This window comes from Haematobia irritans, chromosome 4, assembly GCF_050003625.1.
Source record: "Haematobia irritans isolate KBUSLIRL chromosome 4, ASM5000362v1, whole genome shotgun sequence".
Classification (NCBI taxonomy): Eukaryota; Metazoa; Arthropoda; class Insecta; order Diptera; family Muscidae; genus Haematobia; species Haematobia irritans.
Window position 1 is genome coordinate 205,803,941 of NC_134400.1, and position 11,998 is coordinate 205,815,938.

Genomic DNA, 11,998 nt, shown 5'->3' on the forward strand with positions numbered 1-11,998 from the left:
TACTGACGGATTTTGGGTGGAAAGTTAAACATTTTGTCAAAAATACAATTATTAATAAATTTTTCTGATTTCAAACAATATTTTTTATTAATTGGTGGCTAAATTTGAGTCAAGATGAGTCGACATTTTCGGCGGCGGCTTCGACTTACAAAAACTGGTCGGCGGCTTTCATCTGTGAACACCTATTAAAAATGTATTTGTCAATTTGATCGTTCAACAAATCTTACAGTTTTATTACATAAATTTAAAATATATCTATTTAAGTTCCAATTTTATTCAATAAAACCCACACATGTATATAATTTATATTTATAAGATAATTTCATAATTCTCTATTAAACTACCCAATAGTTCTTTATGCAATCTTAAAAAGAACCACACACACACATAATAATCTCTCCATCCCCGTCCCCAATCCTATGACAAACTAAACTAATATTCTTTTTTTTGTTTCTTTACAGCACAGCTCGCTTCTATAAGATCAATATCAGCTAGCAATCGAACGGTGGAAAATGGCCAAGAATTGCGTATTGTATGCAAAGTGACTGGAAGACCACCACCCAAAGTGACATGGTTCAAGGATCATCGATCGATAAATCGGAATCGTAAACTGTATCAGTTTGCCCATTATAAGTAGGTCAAAAATGACAATATATTCAAATCAATGGAGCCAAAATTGGAAGTCAAGGCTATAATTTCTATTTAATTAGAAATTTTAGCTTTTCTAATTTGACTTCCCCTAATTGTTCTTTGGCTCTGTGATAATTAATCTTGCTTGCTTTCCTCTTATTCATTTTGATTTTTTTTTCATTCCTTAGGAAGAGATCTGAACTTATTATACGTTCTTTCAATACCTCTGATGCGGGTCGTTATGAGTGTCGAGCAAAAAACAAGGTCAATCGGAATATAGAACGTAGAACCATTGTCATCAAAGCGTATCCAAGTAAGTAATATTGATCTTAAGGTAATTTAAATAGATAGTAAAGACAATTTTTTAAAAATAAAGAAATTTTAATTAAAACAAGTATATACGGCCGTAAGTTCGGCCAGGCCGAAACTTATGTACCCTCCACCATGGATTGCGTAGAAACTTCTTCTAAACACTGCCATCCACAATCGAATTACTTAAGTTGCGGTAAAGCTTGCCGATGGCAAGGTATATTAAAACCTTCTAACACCGTCTTCTAAATTGTATGTAAGTCAAAAAAAGAAAGATCAAATACGTATATAATTCAGTTTGACAAAATTTTCTATAGAAATAAAATTTTGACAAAATTTTCTATAGAAATAAAATTTTGACAAAATTTTCTATAGAAATAAAATTTTGACCAAATTTTCTATAGAAATAAAATTTTCACAAAATTTTCTATAGAAATAAAATTTTGACAAAATTTTCTACAGAAATAAAATTTTGACAAAATTTTCTATAGAAATAAAATTTCGACAAAATTTTCTATAGAAATAAAATTTTAACAAAAATTTTCTATAGAAATAAAATTTTAACAAAAATTTTCTATAGAAATAAAATTTTAACAAAAATTTTCTATAGAAATAAAATTTTCACAAAATTTTCTATAGAAATAAAATTTTGACAAAATTTTCTATAGAAATAAAATTTTAACAAAATTTTCTATAGAAATAAAATTTTGACCAAATTTTCTATAGAAATAAAATTTTGACCCAATTTTCTAAAGAAATAAAATTTTAACAAAATTTTCTATAGAAAAAAAATGTTGACAAAATTTTCTATAGAAATAAAATTTTAACAAAATTTTCTATAGAAATAAAATGTTGACACAATTTTCTAAAGAAATAAAATTTTAACAAAACTTTCTATAGAAATAAAATTTTGACAAAATTTTCTGTAGAAATAAAATTTTAACTAAATTTTCTATAGAAATAAAATTTTCACAAAATTTTCTTTAAAAATAAGATTTTGACAAAATTTTCTATAAAAATAAATTTTTGACAAATTTTTCTATAAAAATAAAATTTTGACAAAATTTTCTACAGAAATAAAATTTTGACAAAATTTTCTATAGAAACAAAATTTTGACAAAATTTTCTATAGGAATAAAATTTTGGTAGATTATTTTTGGCTCGAGTGGCAACCATGATTATGAACCGATATGGACCAATTTTTGTGTGATTGGAGATCGCCTATATATATCTATAGACTGATATGGACCAATTTTTGCATGGATGTTAGAGACCCTATACTAACACCACGTTCCACATTTGAACCGAATCGGATGAATTTTGTTCCTCCAAGAGGCTCCGGAGGTCAAATCTGGAGAACGGTTTATATGGGGGCTATATATAATTATGGACCGATATGGACCAATTCTGGCACGGTTGTTGAAGATCATATACCAACACCATGTACTAAATTTCAGGCGGATCGGATGAAATTTGCTTCTCTTTGAGGCTCCGCAAGCCAAATCTGGGGATCGGTTTATATGGGGGCTATATATAATTATGGACCGATGTGAATCAGTTTGTGCATGGTTGTTAGAGACCATATACCAAAACCATGTACCAAATTTCAGCCGGATGGGATGAAATATGCTCCTCCAAGAGGCTCCGCAAGCCAAATCTGAGGGTCCCTTCATATGGGGGCTATACGTAAAAGTGGACCGATATGGCCCATTTGCAACACCATCCGACCTACATCAATAACAACTACTTGTGTCTAGTTTCAAGTCGATAGCTTGTTTCGTTCGGAAGTTAGCGTTATTTCAACAGACGGACGGACGGGCATGCTTAGATCGACTCAGAATTTCACCACGACCCAGAATATATATATTTTATGGGGTCTTAGAGCAATATTTCGATGTGTTGCAAACGGAATGACAAAGTTAATATACCCCCCATCCTATGGTGGAGGATCAATCCTCAGACCAGATCTTTTATTTATTTTATTCATCCTATTAAATTATTCATAAAGATATATTTTTCAGTCGCTATGCCATCACTAACTTTATGCCATTATATTTAATTTATTTTAGTTCAACGCTTTGATCCCAATCCACGTGGTGCTGGTAACACCTGTCCCGATGATGCTTCTGAGTTTTGCTTTAATGGTGGAACCTGCAAGTTCTTCTCAGAAATCAGTTCCTATTCGTGCATGTAAGTATGATGACCTTATATACAATGTGTGATCAATTCACTTCAAACTGTAATCATCCTATATGCTTTGTGATTTTAGATGTCCTGAAGGCTTCATTGGTGAAAGATGCGATCGCAAGGAAGTCAACAATCCCAGTACGTACAGCAACGAACAAGAGTGTGGCGATAAAAAGTATTTTGGAAGTTATTATTGCTAAAGTAGGCTTTTCTATAGCATCCAATGTTTAACGGAAGAAAAGTAATTAAAAATGAAAAAAAAAAATGAAAAAACGAAAATCTTAAAAAAGTTTGGAAAGATGAACGGAAATATCTTAAGAAATTTCGCAGAATTCTAAAACACACAAAATTCAGCAAAATAAACAATCTTACTTTCTTTTTTTCTACTGAGTCGGACTTAAAAACAAAAAACAAGAAAATAAGCGAACAAACCCCGAAAATAGATAAGGGACCGGAAAAGATCCTTGCCAGGATTTTATGTGATCCTCTCCCCCCCCACAAGTGAAAACAATGCCAAAAGAAACAAATCAGTCCTCAACAAAAGTAATTAATTAATACATAAATACATTTTTGTTTGTTTTTCTCTTGTATAGTACAAAATATATTTCGTTTGAACCATAATCTATATATGCAGTTACTATAGCAATGATAAACGATAAACGCACACGTAACGTAACGTAAAGCAACGTAGCGTAACATATAGGGCAACACAACAACAGAATAATGGGCCCTTACGGCTTACCACGCACGCACATATATAAATTCACCACATTCCATAACATCCGCTTAGGTATTGTCTCTCTCTCTCTTTCTATTTTCTCACTCTCTCTCCCAATTTCTCTTATATTACGATATAGCTATCATAGTTTCTCTCTTGCACAACTCTTTCCATGTGGCTTAAATATTATGAAATTACACTGTACAATATATAAATATTTTTTTTTTGCAATACCAAATACCATCGATGTAAAATCGAAACGGTTAGAGCGAACAGAAGGTGCTATAGAAAGGCTTTGTTTTTTTTTGTTTCTTTCATTGTTTTACAGCACATATACAAAAGAAAAAAAAAACCAAACACGCTATTTTTACACAGATCCTAAGAACACACGCACACACTCGTACACTTACATACATAATTACAATCAATAATTATTTATCCGCTAAGCGGTTACTAACATAAAATTTATTGTTCCTTAGATTTATATAACAACTCACACATATATACACAAACATGTATTATCAACATTTATATTTAATGACAACAAGAAATAGGTTTGGCTACTTGTTGAAGTGTAATTTATAATTTTTCTCCATTTAAAATTAACTTACCACTATTAACTATTCCTTAAAGTTTGTCTTGAATATATACTGGGTTATATAGAAACAATACATAACGAAAAAATCTAAATTCCCACCACACTAAACACAAAAAAACGCCATGCTTACCATAGAACAGAGGCTTGCCCCCACCAAAACAGTTATAATGTAGTGGTAATAGTAGTAGATGTATAACGATATTTAGATGAGAATGTTAACCATATATAACTATAGTTAGTATAACGAACGAACCCGGTACCGAGTACTTATCTATTATTCATTGTAACCATATTATACAATAACCTATTACATATATAAAAATGCAAAATACCCAAAGCTTATTTATATTATTTATTTCATTCATATAACAATCATCGTATATAGATTAATTAATTGCATTACAATGGATTTTTTTTGGAAGAATTCCCCTGTTTATATTGTACTCTTGCAATATAAATTACTGTTAAAAAAATTTAAACATGTGAAAAATTCCAATTTATCTTCCCCTTTCATCCATGGTTTACTCAATAGGTCCTAGGTATTTATTATCTTTTAAAACGTGACTAGAACATCCCTGTTTTCACATTGCTGCATTTGTAATCTATTGCATTAAAAATGTTGCCAGTGTTGTCAATTTTACATTTTCTCTAATCACAATAGTAGATTATTGTGAATTATGAGAACAATGAAATGCGAATGAATAAAGTTAAAATGAAATAGATCAGTTTCAGTCTTCACCCGGACCCCTGTTTCAAGGGTGAAATGTTATTTTTGGACGGGCATAATGTAAATGATTTCGGCAACCATGTATATGTTTGCGAAAAACCATAATTTTTTTCAACAAAAATGTTCCATTTTCCTCTTGAAACATGTTTGCAGTGATCATTATCCTTACTGATACTTCGGCCCATGCCCAGCTAAGCGCTGTTTTGAGATGATCGACACTGGTATTTTTTCTTGGTGATACTTTGGCCCATGCCCAGCGAAGCGCTGTTTTGAGATTATCGACACTGGTTGTTGTTGTTGCTGTTGTAACAGTTTATTGCGATTTCATCCATTTTTATGTTATACGCTTTGGTACTTCAGCTTGTGGCCAGATCGTGGAACTCTGCGACTAAGGTGGGGTGCATCCAGAGTGACCTGGCGGTAAGTCGGGTTGGTTTGGGTGGGCAAGAGAAAAGATGACGCGTGTCGTGTAGCCTTGGTTGCAAATTGGACATACGTCAGCTACGCTGCTATCAATCATTGATAAATAGGAATTGAGGCGGCTGCACTTGCCTGATATTAACTGGGCTAAAACTACCCTAGTCTTCCATGGGAGGTCTCTTTCCTCCGGTGCTATAGGCGGTGGACAGACTCTGATAACAGGATTAACCTTGTAGCTTCTCACCGCTTCAGCTACATTATCTTCATGAATCCTGTTCAAACCTGACTGGTACGCTGCTTGATCTAGAGGTGCTCTTTTGTAGCGCTGGATCTCGCGCTCTAGATTATGTATATCAACCCTTACGTTCCTGGGTGGTGGTTGGGCATCCATGAGATGGTGGTTTGGATGATTACTGCGATAACAACCCAGCAGATACTGCTTTGACAACATGTAGTTATCGACACTGGTATTTTTTAGTGCCCACCTTACTCTGCAAAAGATTAAGATCCGGAGATTTTAGAGGCCATTGTGTGTGGTTCAAATAAAGACAATCTTGGTTGACGCAGCCACCATGGTACAATGGTTAGCATGCCCGCCTTGCATACACAAGGTCGTGGGTTCGATTACTGCTTCGACCGAACACCAAAAGTTTTTCAGCGGTGGATTATCCTACCTCAGTAATGCTGATGACATTTCTGAGGGTTACAAAGCTTCTCTAAGTGGTTTCACTGCAATGTGGAACGCCGTTCGGACTCGACTATAAAAAGGAGGTCCCTTGTCATTAAGCTTAACATAGAATCGGGCAGCACTCAGTGATAAGAGAGAAGTTCACCAATATGGTATCACAATGGACTGAATAGTCTAAGTGAGCCTGATACATTGGGCTGCCACCTAACCTAACCTAACCTGGTTGACGCATGCTGAAAGCCATGGAGTCCTCTTAAAATGTCGATAGTCTGCGGTTGAAATATTTTTCTGCCCAGGGCTTCAATACTACCTTAAGGACATTATATCGATAATATTCGGCATTTATTTTGACCCCATGGTCGTAAAGACCCACAGTTTAAAAATCAGTGGACAATGCCATTATCGTGAGAGGATACAGAATCCAAATACAGTACTTCAACACTGCATTTAGGACATTTTTCCGATAATAATAGCCATTTATTTTGTCCTCACGGTCGGCATTTATTTTGACCCCATGGTCGTAACGACCAACAGTTTGAAAATCAGTGGGCAATGCCATTATCGTGAGAGGATACAGAATCCAAACACAGTACTTCAACACTGCATTTAGGACATTTTTCCGATATAACAGCCATTTCTTTTGTCCTCACGGTCGGCATTTATTTTGACCCCATTGGTCGTAAAGACCAACAGTTTGAAAATCAGTGGACAATGCCATTATCATGAGAGAATACAGAATCCAAATACAGTAATTGAAACTGCATTTAGGACATTTGTCAGATAATAATAGCCATTTTTTGTCCTCACGGTCGGCATTTATTTTGACCCAATGGTCGTAAAGACCAACAGTTTGAAAATCAGTGGACAATGCCATTATCTTGAAGAGATACAGAATCCCAAAACAGTGCTTCAACACTGCATTTAGGACATTTTTCCGATAATAACAGCCATTTCTTTTGTCCTCACGGTCGGCATTTATTTTGACCCCATTGGTCGTAAAGACCAACAGTTTGAAAATCAGTGGACAATGCCATTATCGTGAGATGATAAAGTATCCAAACACAGTACTTCAACACTGCATTTAGGACATTTTTCCGATAATAACAGCCATTTCTTTTGTCCTCACGATCGGCATTTATTTTGACCCCATGGTCGTAAAGACCAACAGTTTGAAAATCGGTGGACAATGCCATTATCGTGAAGAGATACAGATTCCCAATACAGTGCTTCAACACTGCATTTAGGACATTTTTCCGATAATAATAGCCATTTATTTTGTCCTCACGGTCGGCATTTATTTTGACCCCAGGGTCGTAAAGACCAACAGTTTGAAAATCAGTGGACAATGCCATTATCGTGAAGAGATACAGATTCCCAATACAGTGCTTCAACACTGCATTTCTTTTGTCCTCACCGGTAAGCGACCATAGGCCGGCGACCATAGGCGGCCCACACCATTACCATTTAATGCGCGTGAGCTATGGTGGCCAATCGAAGGTATAAATTTTGCAGCTGACCTCTTTGGCAAGTAAACAATTTGGAATGGCTTCCGAGGAGCAGTCACTTGCAAGTACAAGCGAAGTACTTGCTTGTCTCTTTCCATTGAGCTCTTGCACTTTTTTGGAAATTCAATGGCTTTAATTCAAGCTCATTTTTCAATATGTGTAGAATATGTTCAGCTCAACAGCAAGCTTTGTACCACAGGGGCGGGTATTTGGATCAAATCTGATCTTCACTTTTCGAATCATGCTTAGGACCTGGTGTTGCCACAATTTTTTTCGTCCAATTTTTGGACGAGATGCAACACTGCCAGTATCACGGTAACGAGTAATCAAAAGATTTATTCACATTTAAATGGTGGAAAACTCCTCTTACATTGGTCACTTGTGAATTTCCAGCCAAATATAAAGCAATTGCACCACCGCACTTGAATTTCATCACTCATTTATCAATGTAATAGGTCAAAATGCTGTTATAAATGTTGTAAAAGATAAAACGAATTGTCACTGGAATAAATCTGTCAGCTGTCAGACAAGCAGTTTAGAAATGATACCAATATGAGGTTGGTTGCCATAAATATCTGCCACCCTGTGTATGTATGGCAAAGCTTTTAGTCTCAGTTGTATGCATGATGTTCTTTATCAATAACCATAATTTCTTAGATACAGAATTAGAAGTTCGTAGTACACAAAAAAATATTTTTTTGTACTCAACTCGACGAAATTAATTGATGCAATATATTTTTTTTAATTGAAAAATCACCGAAATGATAGTATCAATTAAAAAAATAAATTGAAAGTATTTAATCCAATTAAAAAATTAAGTGATACTATTAATTTTTGTATCGACTAAAAAATTTTTAATTTTTAATAAAAATATTTTTTTATACTCAACTCAACGAAATTAATTGATGCAATATTTTTTTTTTAATTGGAAAATCACCGAAATGATAGTATCAATTAAAAAAATAAATTGAAAGTCAATTAAAAAAGTAATTAATCCAATTAAAAAATTAAGTGTTAATATTAATTTTTGTATCGACTAAAAAATTTGTTGAATCAATTAAATTTTTGTTTATTTTAATGGGCTGTTTTGGTCAATATATATAAATGCAAATAAAACAAGTTTATTTCATCTTTTTTCTCGACGTTTCGTCGGCTTTTTTCCGACCTTTTCCAGACAATTTTTTTTTATTTGAAAAAATTTGTTGAATCAATTAAATTTTTAATGGAATATATGAATTAAGACTTTAATTGGAAAAATTTTCGTGATTTTTTTTTCTGTGTACTACTATGGCTAAATTTCATGTTGTTGTCACGAAATCCCTAAAACTGTCATAATATAAATAATATTTAGGATCCTTATTGAGTGAGTCCATCCACATAAAATCTTCACCTCGAATACTTCCTGCCAAAATAGAATCTCGTATGACTATTAAACCGTAAAAATAATTAAACCATTAAACTATTCTCTAACATATGTTGACTAACATTGTTACGCAAATACTTATACTTACCTTACATAGACTATTATTATTATTATTATTATTATTTATTTTATTTGTAAATTTGTACTTAACATAGAAGCTTAGTCATTGATGATTTAACATAAATGTAGGAACATCATCACTTATACACATACACACATACAATACATACACATACAAACGATTAGAATAAACAAAACAAAACAAAAAACCGATTATTTAATACAATAAATAATTCCACTAATATAATGAATATATTTATGACATTAAAAAAAAATATTTATTATTTTAGCAAAGTAATTTATTGTATTAAATAATTTAATGGGATGGATACATTCAATGGAATAACAAAACTTTTTTCTATCCATAGATACATATATACATATATATAAAATTAATATTTATCTTCATTTTATTTTCATCGATCAATACTAAATGATTTTTTTTGCAAGATGATTTCATTTTCGTTTCTACTTTAATGCGTAAAAATAAAAATAAGTGGCAGTTTGGCCGTAGATTTTGCAACATGTAGTTGGTTGGTGCATTAGTTCTATTAGATGCTCTATTTATTTTTCAACTCTTCACCAAAGATCTTAAAGCTAATTTAGAATACTACTAGAAATTAGATACTAACCAGGTTTATTGAATTTATTAAGTGAAAAACAAAAACAAAAAAAAAAAGAAAACCAAAACAATGCCCTTTATTCTATTACTGAAATACACATAATAAAATAAAACATATGTACACATGTTTACTGATTGTTAGTACCCTCTCTCAATCTCAATCTCAATTTCACTCACTCTCACTCAATCTCTCGCTCCCCTTAACAGTTTTATCATTCCACCTTATACAATAGCTTGATTTCGAAACTTTCTAATCAAAAACAAAAAAACCCAAAACAGAAATAAACTTTGAAAAAACAGACAAATAATTTAAATTAAATTAAAATTATACAACTCAATGTACAATAACATTAATGACAATTTTTCCATGTTGTTTTTATTCACAGATTTCATGTTGCAATCTACCGCCAAATACACACCTCTGATAATTTGATAGATTTTTTTTATGTTTTGTTTTCCTTAATTATAGTCTAGTTTGTTCTGGTTTTTAGTTGTTTGTATTATTATTATTATTTTATAATTTACTTTAATTTTTGGTTAATGAGCGAATAGTTTTCATTTGTGTTTTTTTTTTGTTCTTTGTTTTCATTTTAATTTGGTTGTTGATGCCTTTCGAAAATGAAAAAAAAAGAGTTTAGTAAACCCCATTTTTATAAGAATCTTTTATTGAATATCAATTTGAGAGAAAATGAAAATCATTTTACTGGGTAAAATGATTTTTCGAGTTATTTTGAAAAGTATATGAAGGTTTGGTTTGAATATGTTCGCCTAAGAGGATGAGGGTTTAGGGAGAAGGGATTTACGATAGCACCAATTTTTTGTTTACATATTAAAGCCGTCTAGAAATTAATAAAGTACTGTAGTAAACCAAACAAAACCCATAACCAATTGCAATAAAAATCTTAAGCAATATAATTCAGAAATTAAAATTATACAAAAAATAAATAAAAAACGTAAATACACAAAAAAATTTTTTTTTTGATTCAATCATGAAATTAATTGATCCAATTAATTTTTAAAATGAAATGTCTTCTTGAACACAGAAATGATAGCAATGAATGACAGTCAATTAAAATATTAATTGATACTATTAATTTGTAAGATTGATTTTTATTTCAATAAAAAAATTTGTTGAATGAATTAAATTTTTACTTGAATATAATTTTAATCTTTGTGCACTCCTTGAGTCAATTTGACCCAACATTAATTTTTAAAACGTAATTTTTATTCTTTTAGTTATTGGATATTTTTTTTTTGAAATTTTTATTTATCCATTACAAGGACTAAACGCATGTTATTAGAAGATAATAATAAAAACAAAATATTTCCATATTCCGCTATAATAATCCGCACGTGGAAAGGCACTTATCCAAGGAGTCCACAAGGGTTAAAACTCAATTAAGATTTTAATTGGAAAAATTTTCGTAATTTTTGGTCGGTATATATATATGTATATATATATATATATATATATATATATATATATATATATATATATATATATATATATATATATATATATATATATATATATATATATATATATATATATATATATATATATATATATATATATATATATATATATATATATATATATATATATATATATATATAATATATATATATATATATATATATATATATATATATATATATATATATATATATATATATATATATATATATATATATATATATATATATATATATATATATATATATATATATATATATATATATATATATATATATATATATATATATATATGTTTTTTTTTGTTGTTTTAATTTAACATTATATAAAACTCAATTAAAATTTTAATTGGAAAACATTTTTGGGGCATTATGTCCAATAATAATTTGAAAAAAAAAATATTTAGAAAAATTATAAAAAAAATAATGTTTATTTTGCTTTTAATTTTTAATTTTTTTTATTATTTTTCTAAATATTTTTCATTTTTGTAAATTGTAAATTATTTTAATTAGTGGTTTTGACCAATTCTAAATTTTTTTTGTCGTACTTTTTTTCCGAAAACTATTAAGGGCTGCTTTGTTTGGCTATTAATTCATATAATAAGATTAAGATAATTTACAAAAATAAAAAATAT

At 30.6% G+C, this 11,998-nt stretch overlaps 1 protein-coding gene across 3 annotated transcripts in view; it reads left to right on the forward strand.

Annotated features, from left to right (window-relative positions):
* Positions 1-11,320, forward strand: part of vn (membrane-bound neuregulin protein vein) — a 178,402-nt gene extending 167,082 nt beyond the window's left edge. For 2 of the 3 annotated variants that reach the window (XM_075305068.1, XM_075305069.1), the window contains exons 3-6: positions 462-633; positions 819-943; positions 3,009-3,129; positions 3,209-4,779. In XM_075305068.1, coding sequence (XP_075161183.1) covers positions 462-633; positions 819-943; positions 3,009-3,129; positions 3,209-3,326 — 536 coding nt within the window. In that variant the 3' untranslated portion in view covers positions 3,327-4,779. Of the gene's footprint in view, positions 1-461; positions 634-818; positions 944-3,008; positions 3,130-3,208; positions 4,780-10,273 lie in introns of those variants that run through there. The other variant, XM_075305070.1, reaches the window with a different exon arrangement.
* The last annotated feature ends 678 nt before the right edge of the window (positions 11,321-11,998 follow it).